Source organism: Bactrocera oleae, chromosome 3 (genome assembly GCF_042242935.1).
Source record: "Bactrocera oleae isolate idBacOlea1 chromosome 3, idBacOlea1, whole genome shotgun sequence".
NCBI lineage: Eukaryota > Metazoa > Arthropoda > Insecta > Diptera > Tephritidae > Bactrocera > Bactrocera oleae.
Genome location: NC_091537.1, coordinates 63,226,946 through 63,247,131, shown reverse-complemented (window position 1 = coordinate 63,247,131; position 20,186 = coordinate 63,226,946). Strand labels below are relative to the sequence as shown.

The window sequence follows — 20,186 nt, the reverse complement described above, 5'->3', positions numbered from 1 at the left end:
GTGAACTGATAATGCAAGACCGTCATGTAACATACCTTCAGATAGAGGCATGCCTATGCGTACATTCGATATTGCATGAACACCTGGCCGTAAAAAAGGTTTGTTCTCGTTGGATCTCGCACAATTTGACAATCGCTCAAAACAAGGCTCGTGTGGATTGGTGTAAAAAAATGCTAAAAAAATACGATCGCGGTGCTTCAAAAGACGTTTATAATGAGCCCGAAACAAAACAGCAATCGACCGAGCAAACAAAAAAAAAACATTTTCATTGATAAATATTTGTATTTTCATTATTAGGCCAGAAATATATATAGCAGCCCTCGTATAGTCATTCTTAAGATTCGATTCAATAAATAAACAAGTAAAAGCTCATGCTAGTTATTTCAACACCGTTTCTCGCGTTACTGCTGATCTTGTATACATTCAATATTATTATAATAAACTATTTAATACAGTAAAAAATATTATTTACGAAGTAAGACGAAAACATTATTACTGGTATAAGAATCCAAGTTGAACTTGATGTCGATATTTGAAAATAATTTTTTTTTTTTATAATATTCAGTTTTATTTAGTTAGAATACGTCTTATTATAAAAATGACGATAACTTAATTTGCTGACAATGATGTTGAAGTACGTTGAAAAATATTTTACAAAAATGAAGGTGAAATCAATTGAATCGAAAGGGGAGATCTTACGGATGATATCTTTTTAGTCTCCTACATTGTTGATTATTATCCAACAGTTGGATCGCAAGTATTTACGTTATCATGAATCTCCAAACGAGAGAGGTAACGAGTACTAAATTCTTCTATAGTTTCTATTACTGTGGGCATGTTTAAGTCTCTATGGAGGACGTCATAAAAAGGTGCACCGACTATATGCGAAGAACTTTTTGTCGAAAGTATTGAATAACTTTAAAATTTGAATCAGCTGAGCCCCCCATTATTTGACGCTTAGGAGCCAGTACAGCTGCGCAAATCTTGAGCAGGGTTTTTTTTTTAATTTTCACGTGGTCTCTCCATGTACGTCTCTTATCAATCGTGCCTGAGGGTATACACCACTTGTATGGACTTTTCAGTATTAATGCCAACGTTCCATTTGGTAAGCCACGGTTCTAGAGCAGTCAACTGCGTTTGCAGTTTCCTGGAGGCAACAGTAGAATTGCTAATCGGCGCCGGCAGTGCAATGTCATCCGCAAGGTTGTCGTAATTGTGAAGAATTAATTACTGGGAGGTTGGTCGTGAAAAGATTGTAGAGCACAGGCGCAAAAACGCTGCCTTGAAGTACAGCAGTGCGTATGGGACCCAGATCCGACTCAGCATCACAACACCTGACGTAGAACGACTGATTATGCAAGGTCTTTAACAACATGTAGTAAAGCATCGGTAGATTTTCCTTTAACTTATATAATACTTGTAGGCCTAGGTGCCAGACCTTCAAATGCTTGATGGACATCAAGGAAAAGAGCATAACAGTATTTACAATTTTCAATTGCATCAGTTTTAAAGTGTTCTACGCTGTGGCATTGCTCAATTGTGTCATGAAACTTTCTGAAGCCAAACTGGTGATCCGGGATGAGATGCTTTTTCCTCCAGGAGAAGTCTGCGCAAAAATATACTTTCAAATATTTTCGAAATAATTACCAGTAAGTTACTCGGTTGATATGAATTGACCAGATGCTTAGGTTTACCAGGCTTAAGAAATCAAAATTATCTCAGCACATTTCCATTGGGAAGGAAAATCGCGGAGTCTGAGCATACCATTTAAGAGCTAGACGACCATGTTGATTGCATTTCCTAGAAGCGCTTTAAAAGCTAGTACATTACTTCTAACATAACCTGATGATTTTTTGTTTGCCAACAGTTTGATCTCCTCCTGTACTTCTACAGCATCTAGCTAGCTAGCTTTTGACAAGCAACGTCTAAAAAATTGCTAGCTTCTGCATTGTAAAGATGTTTGGAGATGTGTGGCAAACTCATCGGCTTTTTCTGCATAATTTCAGCACCAGAGACCTCTGCTGTTGATAATTGGTGGGCATCTGGATATAAGCTTTTTTCTTTATCTAGTCGCATTCCAAAGATTGTTTTCTGAATCTCCTGGTTTGGCAGCAACCAGAAACGCCTCTAGGGACTTTTTGGGCAGTATACAGAGAACCTCGTTCAGCTCCTTCGTAACACGGTTTATCCATGCATGCCAAAGAAATCTCTTCTCTCTCAGCTTTGCCATTACTTCATGGGAGCAGAAATGCCTGTCCCGCTTGTGGTTGCTCTGTGTAGATCTAGCAACAGGTGTACTCACGTGGGCAGCATTGTGTATAGTTCTGGTCAGGGCTTCCGCAGCATAGTCAATATCTTCCCTGGAGAAAATGGTGATATTGTGGCCATATTGATTGATTGTCCATAAATCTGCTCATACATTACTTGGAATAGATTGTGTTGCGAAGGAAAGTATAAGGCAAGTCTCGTTAGATTTTAATGAGGACTGGAGAACATGACCATTGCTGTCTGCACCCAAGAATGCTGAATTGGTTCAAGTACTTGATTTTATAAGAACTGCAGCACCACCTCTTGCATTACCACTTGGATGGTTCGATATGATTAGTTTGTATCCTGGGATTTTTAAAATAAGACCCATTATTAAAACGGATTTCTGCTACAAGAAATACATCGATGTTGTTGGTTTTAATATAACGTCCTACTACGGCTCTACTTTTGCATATACTTAACGGTTCGTATGGTAATTTTTAATATTGAGATCCGTTGCGCAAAAAACTAGCAAAAGTTGTACCAAGATTAAATTGACTTGGTGGAGCACTCGAGTTTCGTTTTAATTACCAGGATAAAAATTTCTGCCGTCCAATTTGAACAATCTTTGAGTTGTTTGCTAGTAGACTTTGCAGCCTTTGTAGGATGCAGTGTCCTCTTCTCCACAGTGAGCACAGCAGGCAGGGGCTTGAACAAGATTGTACCCAATGTATTAGGGATCACACCAAACTTTGTCCGCACTCACAGCTTGCACAATTATAAAAGGAACTGAAAATGCTTGTTTATTTGGTTGCACAATTTATATTATTTTTCGAATAGAATTGATATGATTTTATAGAATCAAGTTCTAAAGATATAAATTTTTATTAAAAATTATCGGAATAAACGTCGCTGAATGTAGCGTCGACGCGTGCTGAACGGTGTTGTGACAAAGTAGTAGCGCGCGGGAGCTGTCGCATCGAATACTGACGTGGCGCTCAGGCCTGTTGACGAAACGAATTGTTTTATCGAAAAATTATCCAATACCTTTTGTATAGATGGTGGTTTATATTAGGGCGTTCCATTAGTTTCCCGAGTGGAGCGGTATATTTGGAGAAGGGAGTTTATACTCATTTAAACATCCTGGGCCCCCGAGGCGAATATTTTGCCTACTATTGCACGAATATGCTTTTGCATGTATTTCGGCGTACTGTTGATGGAGCAGCCGAGGGTGCGGCATACATGCTGTAAGTGTAAGAAACCTATTTTTTTTTGTAAATGGATGTTATGTATTTTGTTTTACTACTTATTGTATTTGAGTTTTTCTTTTATCGGTTTATTATGCGGATTTTTTATTATTTGATTTTTCTGTATTAGCGGCACTGTTTTGCAATTTCTTTATTACGGCTTATAGGATAGCGACTCCACGCCTGGCTCAGATATGACCAGAATTGGTGTTCCTTTGAAATCTTTGAAGAGGGATCTTGCGAGAATACAATGATTGGCCGAGAATTGAGAACAGCTTTTTTTCGAGGTAGTAATGTGGTAAACTCGATATATTTATATTTATAATATACATCCACTTTTTGGAAGTAGGATTTGAAGCTTTTTATAGCTGATTCCCATAAACTACCCATATGAGGAGTGCTTAGATAGATGCGATAAGTGCCATCTTTGCTTTTTGTAAGTCTAGGTGCGTCACTGCATCACATTGGGAGTATGGTGATGCCATAACTTTATTATAGCCTGAACAGGGTATATTAAGTTTGCCACGAAGTTTGTAACACCCAGAAGGAAACGTCGGAGACCCTATAAAATATATACATAAATGATCAGCATGATGAGCTGAGTTGATTTAGCCATGTCCGTCTGTCTGTCCGTCTGTCTGTATATATACAAACTAGTTCCTCAGTTTTTAAGCTATCGATCTAAAATTTTGCACCTGTCCTTTTCTCACAAAGAAGCTGCTCACTTGTCAGAACGGCCGATATCGGACCACTATAGCATATAACTGCCATACTAACTGAACAAACGGATTCAAGAGTTTGTATGGAAAACTCTTTCATTTGACGAAGTATCTTCACGAAATTTGTCATGGATTATTATTTAAGGCAACAATGTAATCTATGAAGAAATTATTGAGATCGGATTATTATAGCATATAGCTGCCATACAAACTAAACAATCGCAATGAAGTGCTTGTATGGAAAACTCTTTCATTTGACGAGGTATCTTCACGAAATTTGGCACGGATTATTATTTAAGGCAACAATGTAATATCCTAAGAAATTATTCGGATCGGATGACTATAGCATACAGCTTCCATACAAACTGAACAATCGGAATCAAGTGCTTGAATGGGAAACTCTTTCATATGGCGAGGTATCTCCACGAAATTTGGCACGGATTATTATTTAAGGCAACAATGTAATATCCTAAGAAATTATTCGGATCGGATGACTATAGCATATAGCTGCCATACAAACTGAACAATCGGAATGAAGTGCTTGTATGGAAAACTCTTTCATTTGCATGGATTATTATTTAAGGCCGCCAAAGAAATTATATAGATCGGATGACTATAGCATATAGCTGTCCTATTAACTGAACGATCGAAGTAAAGTGCTTGCATGGAAGATTTGTTTATTTGACGAGGTATCTTCACGAAATTAGGCACGAGTTATCGCTTAAGGCAACAAATTATTCTCCGCAGAAATTGGTCAGACCAGATCACTATATCATATAGCTACCATACAAATTGAACGTTCGGAATAAAGTTGTTGTAAGGGCCTTTGTATTTGTGCAACCGAAGTTAACGTTTTTTCTTGTTTTTTAATTGTTTCATAATTATGAAAATTTAGGCAACTATGAGCCACTATAGTAAGATAGGTGTCGATTTTTCGACTTTCTAGGACAACTATGCTGCGAACGATATTATGTATGTACGTGGGCGATTGTGGACAAGAATCGGGAGATTCGAATATCGTTTGGATTGTTTGAGAATTGTGACCAGGATTGGATTTTTTTTGGAATATTTAGTAATATATTTGGATGATTTGGTTGAATTATATACCTATATTTGTGTTTTTAACACTGGGGTTGTCAGAAGAAGCTTTGACTTGGTTTTTTGTGCCAATTTGTAGTGTTCGAAAATTGTGACTTTGGTGGTAGTCGTACCGGCCATTATTTGATCGAGTAGTTGTGGCTTTGTAGAAGTCTTCACAATACTGATCTTCTGGGTTTGTAATAGATATGAGGAGGCGTTTTTCTAACTACCGAAATTTCTTTAATTGAGAATTAAGGTATTCGATTGACATTTCCTCAACTTGAGTTTTCATGGTGGTAACTGGTTCCGTAACTAGTCCACTTATAATCCAACCGAATATAGTATTTTGGGCTAGAAGAGTCGCTGAAATTTGTTTAACACCTTCAAGTACTATTTGCGGTATAAGGCCGTTTATTATATCTACTATTATATCTATTTGAGCGGGGGTATTGCAATTGGGGTCTGCTAGCTTCAGGTGTGAAACCTTTTGCCAATGCTTGCTATTTGTGTGAAAGTTTGGAAGCATACTTGTATTTATAAGTTGCGGTAAGACTATAGCTTCTGCTTTAATTCTCCTATCCGATTGGGGGGAAATTAGGTTAATGGGGCAGATTTTATTAGAGTTTTGAACTACTCTTCCGCCCATTCCCGTAATTTCAAAATTTGATTGTTTTGTTGGCAGTTTTAGCCCATTTTGTGCCTTAGACGCTATGAAAGATCGCTCTGATCTTTGGTCTATAAGGCCCTAAGTTTAAACAGTACATCTCGGTTTTCGATGGAGACGACTGCTGTGGGTAGTAGTACCTTACTTTGGTTTTCGCTGTGTAGCGTTTGAGTTTTTTCTGCCTTTGAGTAACATGGTGTCTTTTGACAATGACAAGCAATTTGTACATAATTTTTTCGATTTAACAAAGTTATTTCATTGGTTATCTTTTAAGTTTTTAAACCTCTCGCAAGATTTGAGCTTATGCCCCCCTGTGCACAGCTCGCATGATGTTTGTTTGTACTGTTCGGATGTGAACGTTTGATTTTTGAAGAAGCTTTTATTTAAGTCGTGTTGAATGCTTTTCGTTCTGACTATTTTTTTGTCAACCCTTTCTGCGATTTCGTATTGGGTAGTTAGGAAATATTTTATTTGATGGCATGTGGGTCATTTTCTTCGTGATGAAAGCGATTGCTGCCATAATCATCAAAATCAAATCAAATCATAACGTATTTTTCTGGTAATGCAGCAGTGCATATGTTTACCAGTATAGGGTCCCAGTTGCCTATGGGAATATTCTGTGTCGATAAAACCGAAAAACAGTTTGAAACAGTGGATTGTAGTCTTATAAATTCTTCACTTGTTTCTTTTTGAAATTTTATTAGTGTCGTTATATGTTTATCGACCAATATTGTTTCATTTTCATATCTTGCTTTTAGAGCTTCCCAAGCCAAATTAAAATTGTCGTCATTTAGTGCGAACCGTTTTACTATTGCGCCTGCTTGACCTTTAGACTTGTGTCGGAGGTGATACAATTTGTGGCAGTTCTACTCTCGGATGTGGAGTAGGTGCAATAGCTTTAACTGATCGGAGATCATAGCTTTTGTAGCCTCGTACTGATCTAAGCAGTTTTCATACTTGACGTAAGCCGAGGTTGTAAAATTTTGTGATCTGATGACTCAGTTTCTACTATGGCGTCATGAGCCGCTTGGAGACGTGTCCAAAAATTGTTAAGATTTTGTTTTTTTATTTCTAATAACCATTCAGAGTCGTCTTGAATCGGTGAAGATGAAAATAGAGTGCAGTATCGTATTAATCTGTCACTCTCAGAAATGAATTTGGCAACCTGTTTTGAGCCTGTAGCTCCTGCAGGTGTAGTTTGAATTTTGTCGTCATTAACCATTTTTGTTATGTTATTTATTACTATATGTGTCAAAGTTGATTAAAATTTTCTTAGTGTAAACTGATTTAAACGCAGCGATAAATGATAACTAATACCGAATATTTTTTTACGTATAAGAGTTTTTTCTGATTAGATATATATTTACCTGCGAAATAAATTTTTTAATTTGTACTTTATTTTAATTTTTGTTTTGTTGTGTAATTTTAATTTTTTTAATTTAAGTATTAAGAATCGCACTTCTAATTTAACAATACTTTTTATGTCCTTATGTTAATGTATTTAGGTACACCCTAATACACGGACTTGTATGTATATATTTATGCGCTCGTGAAATTGAGAGCTCGTTGAAGAGATCAATACACTTTGTACATAAGTATGCACGGATTGTTTGTGCGTATGTATGTTTATTTTCTAATGCAATTGAGAGCTCGTTGAAGAGATCAATGTGCTTTTAGTTTTTTTTGTACGCAATCCTGCTTGTTTGTTACAAGAGGTATTGCGGGATGTATGCCAATGTGGACTTTGAAAAGATGTGTATTTTTGTGTTTAATAAATTTTTTATTATTTTTTTTTAATTTCTGGTAGTGTTAATTTTACTACAAAGTTTATTATTTTATTTTTTTGTAATTTTACAACTTTTTATATTGTAAATTTTCAATGTGTAACTGACCCGATGTATGTAGGATATATGAGCATAGGCTTGTAGATTCTATGCCGTACGTATAAATATGTATGTTCGCACTGCGAAGAGAGCGCGAAAGCGAAGTGAATAATGTGCAGATTTTTTTCCATATGCACTTTGTAAATATATTTTTGTATATATATATATATGTTTATATTTTGTATACATATATGTATGTTTGTTTGTTGTGTTTTTATTTGTTTCTGGCTTGTGTTAGGTTTGCTTTTTTGCCTTCGCTTACTTATTATATGCAATCCTGCTTATTGCTTTATTAAGCATAAGGGGTATTGCTGGAGAAATGTGCAAGTATATACTTGAATTTGTTTTTTGTTTCTTGATTGTGTGTTTGAATTTACGAAGATAAGCTATTAATTTGGCAATAAGTTAATATTATTATTTTTTAGTAATATATAAGTATGTATTTTAAATATACGTTATATCAGGCTGTATTCCGGTTTTCCCGCAAAATAAACTCGGAACTGTGACAGTTTGGTAACCGTTTTTTATGCTGTTAAAACGGATTTTCTGTTACAGGTTTTATATTATAATATAATATATAAAACTGCAATTTTAACAGACATATACGCATAAAATAAGATATGTAAATGAAATAAATACGCTCCCTTTGTAGGGTATAAGGTTTGTATATATGCCTATGCGTTTTATGCCAATTCCTGTGCTTCTTCTCCAGCGACGTACAGGTATGTTGTGCTGTTGCATATATTTTTTCGTGTCACTGTACTTTTTGGTTTTTTAATCCCTTTTGATTAGTAAATTGTGTTTTGTGTCACCACAATTATTTTTCATTAAATTATTTATTATGTTTCTTAAGTATATTATGTTATATTATGTTAGGTAAATATATATATTTTTTTTTTATAAAAATCCGAAGGTGCCTTTCGGCACGAAGGACCATGAACAAGATTGTACCCAATGTATTAGGGATCACACCAAACTTTGTCCGCACTCACAGCTTGCACAATTATAAAAGGAACTGAAAATGTTTGTTTATTTGGTTACTCAACTTATATTATCTTTCGAATAGAATTAATGTGATTTTACAGAATCAAGTTCTAAAGATATAAATTTTTATTAAAAATTATATTAATAAGGGTCGCTGAATGTCGCATAGAATATTGACGTGGCGCTCAGGCCTGCTGACGAAACGAATTGTTTTAGCGAAAAATTATCCAACTCCTTTTGTATAGTTGGTGAGGTCGGATGTCATCGTGCGTGATGTTCTCAAATGCTGAGTGTGGTGGTGTCGTCGTTTGTGGTGAGATCCTGTGAGTGTTCTCAGGTTTGTTTCCAGGTGTGGTGTATATGGTGGTTAATATTAGGGCGTGCCATTAGTTTCCTGGGTGGAGCGGTATATTTGGAGAAGTCAGTTTATACTTATTTAAACACTTTGCTTTAGTGCAGTCGGATGCTTGGTGGTTTTGTGCACATTTAACACATCTAAAAGGTTTATTGCAAAATGATTCATAATTTTTGGCATTGATGAGATGTCTAACTATGTGTCCTAGCTTTGCAAGTTCGCCCTTGATATATTCCAAAGGAGTTGTGTAATGTAGATCCTTTAGCACATTTTTATAGGCACACTGCTCTTTTATCTGATATATGTGAAAATCTACTTTAATATCAGTAAGTGCTCTGACTACTTTTCTGTAGCCATCACTATCGTTAAGCATAACGGGTCTTTACCCACCGTTTTTTCAATCATGGATAACATGTTATGTAGAATGTTATCCACAAAAAGAGGCGGCAGCTTAGGTGCTGCTCTGCGGGTGTTTCAGTAGACATTTCTATATTTTGGGCATTATCTGGAGAAATGTTTGCCGGTAAAGCGTAACGATTTGAATTACTTACAGCTTGAGAAGTGGCCTTATATGCATTTGTTTTGGCTTTCTGATATACATTTCCCTGTTTAACCGAAGATTCAGAATCAATATTTTCTACTTCAGAGCTCTTTGGGGCTCGTTTTTCTGCTGCCAACTTCGGAGGATTGCATTGCGCCTAATAGGTGCAGACAATCATTTCATAGGTGAGTGAAAGGGGACAACGCCCGAGGACTTCGCAAGTTGGTCTTCCAACTCAGGTTGCGACATTATACGTTTGCCGAACTGGGAATAGTCAGTTTAGTGATAAGTTATTATATTTGTATGCAATTAAAATTAAATTTCTTTGCAAAAATATTCTTTCACAAAATTATATAAAATAAAATATTATTCACAAGAGCTTATTTAAAAATGATTGATTCAAATATTTGTTCATTGCAAAAAGATTTAATTTTCAAAATCTGATCTGAAAGTTGTTATTTTTTGGCTTTTAAACATATATTTTATAGACATGGCGTAAGTTAAACCAATGCACAGTCATTTTGCCCATAGGCCAAAGATAAAAAAAAAAACATGTTAAACAAGTAAGGAAGGGTTAAGTTCGGATGGTATACTCGTTTGAGATTTCTTTGTGGATTGGCTGATATTTTCGGTAGAAGGTCAACTATAGGCACTGGGGTCCAAATATATAGTACTTAGGGGCTTGAACAGTTTTGGTTCGATTTAGACAATTTTTGGTCACAAGGTGGCATACATTAAACGTATTATTCACGCAAAGTTTTACCCCGATATAATCATTGTTGCTTGATATGCATAGTGGAAAGTAAAAGAATCAGATGGAATTGAAAATGGTGTTATATGGGAAATAGGCGTGGTTGTAGTCCGGTTTAGCCCATTTTCGCAATATAACATAGAAATATGAAAAGAACGTTATGCACCGAATTTGGTTGAAATCGGTTAAGCAGATCCCAAGATATGGGTTGTCACCTAAAAGTGGGCTGTGCCACGCCCACTATCTAATTTTGAACGCGGTTCCTATAAAGTCATCTAATACCATCCCTGAGATAAAATTTAATGTCTCTGGCGTGTTTAATGCTTGATTTATCGCGCTTTTAGTAGTTTTTAACAGTACCGTTATATGGGGAGTGGGCGGAGATTTTCACACTGTAGGTAGAGGTTCTAAAAACATTTGCTTCCAGTGAATTTTGTTATTATAGCATTAGCAGTTTAGGAGATATGCACATTAAACCTAATGGAGGCGGGACCACGCCCATTTTTTAAAAAAAATGTTAACTGCAGATACCCCTCCCTAATGTGATCCTGTGTACCAAACAACAGTCTTGTATCTTATTGCGGAGCTTAGTTATGGCAATTTATTTGTTTTTGATTAATGGCGTTTTGTGGGCGTGGCAGTGGTCCGATTACGCCCATCTGCAATACCAACCGTCTCACGGTACCAAGAAACATGTTTAGCAAATTTCATAAAGATATCTCAATTTTTACTCAAGTTACAGCTTGCACGGACGGACAGACGGACAGATATATAAATGACCAGGATGAAGAGACGAGTTGAAATCCGGGTGACTGTTCGTCCGTCCGTGCAAGCGATAACTTGAGTAAATTTGAGAAACTTGGTACATATGTATGTTCCTTGACACCCAAGGGGGGTTGGTATTGCAGATGCGCGTAATCGGACCATTGCCACGCCCACAAAACTCCATTAATCGTGAACCAATAAATTGCCATAACTAAGCTCCACAATAAGATACAAGGCTGTTGTTTAGTACAACGAATAGAATTAGGAAAGGGCATCTATAGTTGCAAATTTGTTTTAAAAAAGTAGGCATGGTCCCACCTCTTAACATGTTTAATGTACATATCTCCTAAACCACTCAAACTATAATTCGCCGAGGATAAATCTTAATGAATTCGGATTATAACCCCGCCCACATCTCATATAACGGTTTTGTTTTTAGTATGACATGTTCGGTTACACATGAACTTAGCCCTTCATTACTTGTTTATTTATGAATTGTTTGAACTTTTCATATAAATAAAATATAAACTATCGTATATTTTCAGTTAGATCACTCCGGTAGTTTAGCGGCTTACCCCAAACAAACAACGGACTCGTAATAAATCTATATCTATACTTCTATACTAATATTATAAATGCGAAAGTCCGTTTGTTTGTTACGCTTTTACGCAAAAACTACTTAACCGATACCGTGAAACTTTGTACACATACTCTTGGAGGTGTCATAATGGACATAGGATACTTTTTATTAAAAAATCTATAAATTTTTTACGGATTATTATAAAAATTATTTTGGAGGATATATATATGTTTGTAAAATAAATTTAAAAATTATGAATTTTGAAAAAAAAAAGTTTGGCAGATATGCTTGTTTGTCGAAAAATTTTAAAATGAAAGAAAACACAAATGTATAAAAACCGTAAATCAGAGAAATAACACCAATACTATTAGATACTCTTATATACTTTAAAAATGCCTCGAAAGCGGAAATCTGCGCTATCAAGAAATTCTTCGTTGGTCCGTAAAGCTAAAGTTGCACGAAATCAAGAATCTGAAGTTCACGCAGAGCTGAGAAGACAACAGCAAGCAGAGCGACAACGTGTTTTGAGAGCAGCTGAAACTTCTCATCAGACACGAGTACGTTCAGAAAGACAAGCTAAGCAGCAGGAAGCTAAAAGAGCGACGGAAACGCAAGAACAACTGCAGGCAAGAAGAATTCATGATGCAGAAGTAAGAACCACGCGTCGTCGAAATTTCATGACTAAGGATTGGTCTATATTTAATGGTACTGGTTTTCAATATGATCCTTTAGTTGAGTATTCTAATCATCCTGCTGGAATAAGCTGCAGCACTGGTAAAGTTTCACTTCCATTATTTGGTGAACCAGAATAACCTTTAAAAACTTTATTGTTTAGTGTTACAGATGAGTCAAAACGATTTCTAAGTAAAATAAGGAAATATAATTCTTGCTTAAAATGACATCCTTCGGAGTTGATAAAGTGATAAGAATGCCTGGATTTTCACCAACCTCTACTGTACAAGGAAAAATATATCATCACATTGGATCACTATTTCCAGGAAATAATGATCAGCATAAATTTTTGCAGGTGTATTTTATGGGTGATGAACAAAATGAAGTAAATCGTCGTTGCCAGTATATAGATTGAGTAGAAAGAGAAATATTATTAAAAATTCAACGAATGTTACACAGTCACAATGATTTGGTGAAGATTTTTAAAAGTGAGATAGACAACTGGCCTTCAGATAATTACAAAGTTGTCATTCATGCTGATCGAAGTCCACGTGGTGAACATGAGAGGCGTTGTAATGCACCGATGGTCAATAAAGTTTCTGTTTTGGTTACTGGTGACCCGTGCTCACCTCGAGACATAGTGTTACGAGCACATGATAATGCGTTAAAGCGCGTAGTTGATACTCATAAATTTTATGACGCTTTGCAGTATCCATTAATTTTCAGTAAAGGTGAATCAGGATATCATTTCAATATTTCAGTCATCAATCCGACAACGAACGAGCCAATTCCAAATAAAAAAGTAAAATACTTATTTGATGAATTCGATGCGAGCGAAGCCGCGGGTAAAAGCTAGTAATAATATAAATAAAACAACCAAAAACATTTGAAAATTTATCATGCTTAAAATAATATTTATAGCATAACATGGCAACACCCTTTACCAAATTTGGACCTTTTTTGAGGCATTTGGCGGATTTAGTAGTAAGATATTTGAGGGAACCTGTGTCAAATGCCTATTTTTTTGCTCCGAGTTTCCCTCATTCTATTACATTCTTATCTGCAATTTCTATCATTCTAAAAGAGTTTGCTCTGGGAAAACAACCTAAAGTGGTACACATACAAGGTATAGGTCCCAGGAGAAGGCTCTTCTTGACCATGGGAATGTTTCTTCAGAGATCGACTTATAGCTCAAATATCTGGAGGATCGTATCATCATCTGTAGTGATGATGTGCCTGTCAGCACAGGCGATGATGGACCGACTGTAGGTCCTGTGTCGTCTAACAAAATTTCAAACAATGCTTCTGAAACACTGTGCTCGGAATAGGGTTCAACGAATTCTTCCCGCTAGGTTCTCAGAAAAATGGTATTCGGTATATCAAGATATAAAAATATCAACGAGGAGCAGTAAATTGCTATGTATTTTTTTTTAATCAATCATTTTAAAATGAAAAAAAATTCAACTTACCTGAACGTAAAAACAATAGCTAATGGCATAATGAAAATCTCAGCAAAAGCTGCAGCCTTCAAAATATTACTGGCTTGGAACTCAACCAGCGAAATCAAAAACCTTGCTCCCCACCAAGAGTTTTGGCCAATAATCTATTTGAAGAATATAACCAAATAACTCTATTATTAAAACATGTCTATAAAATCGTAATTTACTCACGTCTAATAATTTTAATGAGTAACTGGATGCATGTAATACGGCGAACAAAACAATTGGAATGAGAATTAGTAACGTAGGTTGCACATTAAAAAATATTAACGAAAACATAAGATAATGGCAGGAATCTTCAATAAAGAGCCGGGCCAAAAATTCCCTCGTAAATGCAAACGAAGGTAAACGCTGATGTAGGCGTAGTGCTGAAGTCGCTGCATTCGATAGTAATACTTTATTAAATGAACTCTGTTGATTACTGTAAATTAAACAGTTAAAAGATTGAACACACATAAATAATCTAAATTTATTTAACCTAATTAGCGGTACCAAGTAGCTGAATGTAAAGAGTACTGTGAGTATGCGTGTAGCCCACATAGCTACGTCGACTTTATTTGTTCGAATATGCTGTTGCATTTTTTCCAATACAGTGCCATTACTATCTTGTTGTTGAGGTGGTGTAGATGAAAAGGTGGAACTGTTATTCTGTTGATTATTACTTGCGTCGTCACTCATTTTATTTCTTCTGTAAAAATAAGATAATATTTAAAATTGTTGGTATGTTATTATTCGTATCATATTAATGAATAAAAAATAAATCAATACATAAAGTAAGAGCTGCACCACCAACACATACAGATAACTAATAACGCGTTTTCATAATATACGCTCACCGGACATTTATCCATTGAAATTTTATTAAGTTTATCAAAATATGACAAGTTTATTAGTTGCTATTCGTAACCGAGGTAAAAGGAAACTTTTTGGACAAATAAATCGTCTATGCTGCGGAAAACTTGAGCTGCAGAAACTTTTATTATAATCTCGCAACATGTTGCTACAGAGTATAATAGTTTTGTTCACCTAACGGTTGTTTGTATCACCTAAAACTAATCGAGTTAGATATAGGGTTATGTATATATAAATGATCAGGATGAAGAGACGAGTTGAAATTCGGGTGACTGTCTGTCCGTCCGTCCGTCTGTCCGTCCGTGCAAGCTGTAACTTGAGTAAAAATTAAGATATCTTTATGAAACTTGGTACACATGTTTCTTAGTACAGTAAGACAGTTGGTATTGCAGATGGGCGTAATCGGACCACTGCCACGCCCACAAAACGCCGTTAATCAAAAACAAATAAATTGTCATAACTAAGCTCCGCAATAAGATACAAGACTGTTATTTGGTACACGAGATCACATTAGGGAGGGGCATCTGCATTTAAAATTTTTTTTAAGTGGGCGTGGTCCCGCCCCTAATGGGTTTAATGTGCATATCTCCTAAGCTACTAAAGCTATAATAACAAAATTCACTGGAAGCAAATGTTTTTAGCACCTCTACCTACGGTGTGGTGAAATGGGTGAAATCGGGTGACAACCCCGCCCACTCCTCATGTAGCGGTACTGTTAAAAACTACTAAAAGCGCGATAAATCAAGCACTAAACACGCCAGAGACATTAAATTTTATCTCAGAGATGGTATGAGATGACTTTATAGGAACCGCGTTCAAAATTAGACAGTGGGCGTGACACCGCCCACTTTTAGGTTAAAACCCATGTCTTGGGATCTTTTTAACCGATTTTAACCAAATTTGGTACATAACATTCTTTTTATATTTCTATGTTATGGTGCGAGAATGGGTGAAATCGGATTACAACCCCGCCTATTTTCCATATGACACCATTTTATATTCCACTTGATTCTTTCACTTTCCACTATGCAAATCAAGCAACAATGATTATATCGGCGTAAGTCTTTGCGTGAATAATACGTTTAAAGTATGCCACTTTGTGACCAAAAATTCTCTAAATCGAACCAAAACTGTTCAAGCCCCTAGGTACTGAATATGTGGACCCCAGTACTTATAGTTGACTTTTTACCGTAAATATCGGCCATTGTGCAAGATATATAATAGAAATTCATATAATAAAATAAATAAATGAAACTATCGATATTAGTATGTCTTTGTTTCAAAAATATCTAATATAAATATTTTTGAACTTCCGCGTGACTTTATACCGCATATGTGAGTTATCTCAATGAAAATGAGAGAGCATGTTTTACTCATAACAAGATCAAATCGGGTGAAAATTTTCCTTAGCCCCAATGTAACTAATATCAGGATTTTCTCGTGTAGTTAATATCACATTCATACTTATGTATATCTCATTTCAAGCAATAAAACTGAGACTAAGTTTATGGCCTTTAATATAAATCAAGAAGATACCAAATTTGATTGTAATTTAATCACGATATCATTTAATAATGGATGTTTAATTCAACATTTTTTAATATACGGTTTGGAGGAATTTTCTGGTCTTTGATTTTCCCAGCTCACATGTACTACTTATGGTATAATTTTTTTTGTCAATTTGATAATTTTATGAAATTAAATGGACAGTTTTTCTTAAAAATAATGTATATCGCTGCATATGAATGAAATTGGTCTAGACTTTGTTTAAACCTTATAACCCTAATATACTGATTTCCGCTCCTCTGGAACAACAGCAACCTCATATACCCCATATATTAAATCTAACCCCTTTGGTTCAGTTTATATCACATATACCATGTTTGAGTTAAATAGCTTCTTTTTATAAAAGTTAGCATTTCGGAGAAAAAAATAGTATTGACACAAAATAAATCTTTGATCAATAACATAAGTTAATAAGATACCAAATAATAATCGAGTAATGAATGTTGAATTCTTTCGCAACATTTTTATACTTTCGCAACATGTTGCAACAGAGTATAGTTTTGTTCACCAAAGAGTTGTTTCCATCACCTAAAGTGATAGATATAGATTTCTATATACATATATTTCTTTTAATATTTGGTGATAATCAGTGGTTAGGTATCTTTTCTCAGCCATCATGTTGAACTTATTATAAAATATACCAGACAACAATGCTAAAAAATTTTCTTAGAGTGCTGGACTTTGTAGAAACAAGTAAGGAAGGGCTAAGTTCGGATGTAACCGAACATTTTATACTCTCGCAAGGTCAAATGGTATACTCGTTTGAGATTTCTTTGTGGATTGACTGATATTTTCGGTAGAAGGTCAACTATAGGCACTGGGGTCTACATATTTAGTACTTAGGGGTTTGAACAGTTTTGGTTCGATTTAGACAATTTTTGGCCGCAAGGTGGCATACTTTAATTGCATTATTCACGCAAAGTTTTACCCCGATATAATCATTTTTACCTGATTTGCATAGTGGAATGTGAAAGAATCAGATGGAATTGAAAATGGTGTTACATGGGAAGTAAGCGTGGTTGTAGTCCGATTTCGCCCATTTTCGCACTATGACATAGAAACATGAAAAGAACGTTATGCACCGAATTTGGTTGAAATCGGTTGAGCAGATCTCAAGATATGGGTTTTCACCTAAAAGTGGGCTGTGCCACGCCCACTGTCTAATTTTAAACGCGGTTCCTATAAAGTCATCTTATACCATCTCAGAGATAAAATTTAATGTCTCTGGCGTGTTTAGTGCTTGACTTATCGCGCTTTTAGTAGTTTTTAACAGTACCGTTATATGGGGAGTGGGCGGAGTTGCCACCCGATTTCAACTATTTTCACACCGTCAATAGAAGTGCTAAAAACATTTGCTTCCAGTGAATTTTGTTATTATAGCATTAGCGGTTTAGGAGATATGCACATTAAACCTATAAGAGGCGGGATCACGCCCAAAAAAAAATTTTAACCGCAGATGCCCCTCCCTAATGTGATCCTGTGTACCAAATAACAGTCTTGTATCTTATTGCGGAGCTTAGTTATGGCAAGTTATTTGTTTTTGATTAATGGCGTTTTGTGGGCGTGGCAGTGGTCCGATTACGCCCATCTGCAATACCAACCGTCTCACGGTACCATGAAACATGTCTACCAAGTTTCATAAAGATATCTCAATTTTTACTCAAGTTAGAGCTTGCACGGACGGACGGACAGACGGACAGACAGTCACCCGGATTTCAACTCGTCTCTTCATCCTGATCATTTAGATATATATAACCCTATATCTAACTCGATTAATTTTAGGTGATACAAACAACCGTTAGGTGAACAAAACTATTATACTCTGTAGCAACAGGTTGCGAGAGTATAAAAATTGCATGAAATAAATATTAGTAATATAGTATCAAAAGGGCTAAAAACCCTTTTTATGTGGTTATAAATAAACTGCGACCATCGGTTTACATGCTACTATCTATTATTTCAGTTTTGCGACACATTTTAATATGAAGGTCATGAGGTGAACTGTAAACTCAAAAAAATTACATTTTTACCTAGCGCCGTTGGCAGCTTATGAAAGGTTTAGATATTAAGACAGAAAGAAGAAAATCTACATACCTGCTCTACATATGTTTATACCCTACTTAATTATATGTAAGTTATTGTTAATTTAGCCTTCATGGGTAGACCCTTCAAAATAGGTACCATAGGTCCCCCTGTTTAAGAAAGCGTTTAACAAAAGTAATTTACGGAGGGATTTTCCGAGAACTTAATTTCAATATAATGAAATAAACTACTAATCTCTAAAATATAAATATAACTAAATATTATGTATTATTATGTTAGTGAATAGCTAAGTAATATATAGGTATACAAAAGTACGTAAGCTGTACCAACATGTTGCAAGAGTATAATAAATATCAATACACTGTGTTTGTAGTTTCAGTTTCACTAGATGTCTTTACAAGCAAAGTGTTTTATTCAAACTAATTTTAGTGTATTACACAGTACAGTGTATAGTGACGAGCAATAGCATAGCAAGGACTTACAAGGAATTACAGTGAAAGAGAGCAGCACCTAGGATCCAACTTTTAACACCCGGACGGACTGAATTATATAAGTATTATCTATAAGTATTTTATATATATATATCCATTTATTATTAATTAATTATGCCTAGATTAAGTAGAAAATCTATATTACTAAGTCGTCTTCAGAATAGAAGACGTATGAGAGTTCTTCGTGCAAACTCTTTATATAGAGATAGTGAGCAGTCACAAAATACTGTAAGTCACGCTAATCGTAGATTAGATTCCGATGTACGTCTGTCCGAACCAATTATCAATACATATCAATATAGAACCAGGCGGGAAAATCTCGAGGTACGGTCTTTTGAACAAAATTTAAATACTGTGCAAACTCTTTATATAGAGATAGTGAGCAGTCACAAAATACTGTAAGTCACGCTAATCGTAGATTAGATTCCGATGTACGTCTGTCCGAACAAATTATCAATACAAATCAACATAGAACCAGGCGGGAAAATCTCGAGGTACGGTCTTTTGAACAAAATTTAAATACTTTTCAACATAGAACAAGGCGGCAAGATCCGCAAATTCGCTCTGAAGAGCAAATAAGAGATACTCGAGGTCATAGGTCTCGGCGTGAAGACCCCGAGGTTCGATCTGTTGAGCAAATTGCAAATACTGTTCAACATAGAACAAGGCGGCAAGATCCGCAAATTCGCTCTGAAGAGCAAATAAGAGATACTTGAGGTCATAGGTCTCGGCGTGAAGACCCCGAGGTTCGATCTGTTGAGCAAATTGCAAATACTGTTCAACATAGAACAAGGCGGCAAGATCCACAAATTCGCTCTGAAGAGCAAATAAAAAAATCCTCGAGGTCATAGATCTTGTCGAGAAAATCCTGAGGTACGTTATGATGAACAAAGTAGGAACACTAGGGATCATAGAGAACTTCGCGCAAGAAATCCTGAGTATCGGAATTTAGAGCGCATTCGTGATCAAATGCAAAGGGAACACGCAAGAAGAAATCCTGTAATAAGGAGAGAGGAGCGTGATAGAGAAACACAACGTCGACAGCTTAGAAGGAGGGGTATGAGGGAAGAAATTTTGAATCAGAGACGTCTTAGACAAGGTCAAGTTCGCCTTCGTAGAGATAACCCACTCAATAGACAAATTGAAAACCAAAGGCAGTCCCAACGAATCCGATTAACGAGAGAAAATAATGTTATAGAAACTGATAATAGTGGCAATTTAACAGATTTCAAAAACATTTATTTCCA

At 35.7% G+C, this 20,186-nt stretch overlaps 1 protein-coding gene across 2 annotated transcripts in view; it reads right to left on the bottom strand.

Annotated features, from left to right (window-relative positions):
• The window catches only part of Kr-h2 (Krueppel homolog 2), a 53,062-nt gene that overhangs the window by 6,839 nt on the left and 26,037 nt on the right, over positions 1–20,186 (bottom strand). For both annotated transcript variants that reach the window (XM_070106732.1, XM_036373944.2), the window contains exons 2-4: positions 14,466–14,675; positions 14,159–14,408; positions 13,958–14,091 (exon numbers count right to left, since the gene is read on the bottom strand). In XM_070106732.1, coding sequence (XP_069962833.1) covers positions 13,958–14,091; positions 14,159–14,408; positions 14,466–14,665 — 584 coding nt within the window. In that variant the 5' untranslated portion in view covers positions 14,666–14,675. The remainder of the gene's footprint in view (positions 1–13,957; positions 14,092–14,158; positions 14,409–14,465; positions 14,676–20,186) is intronic.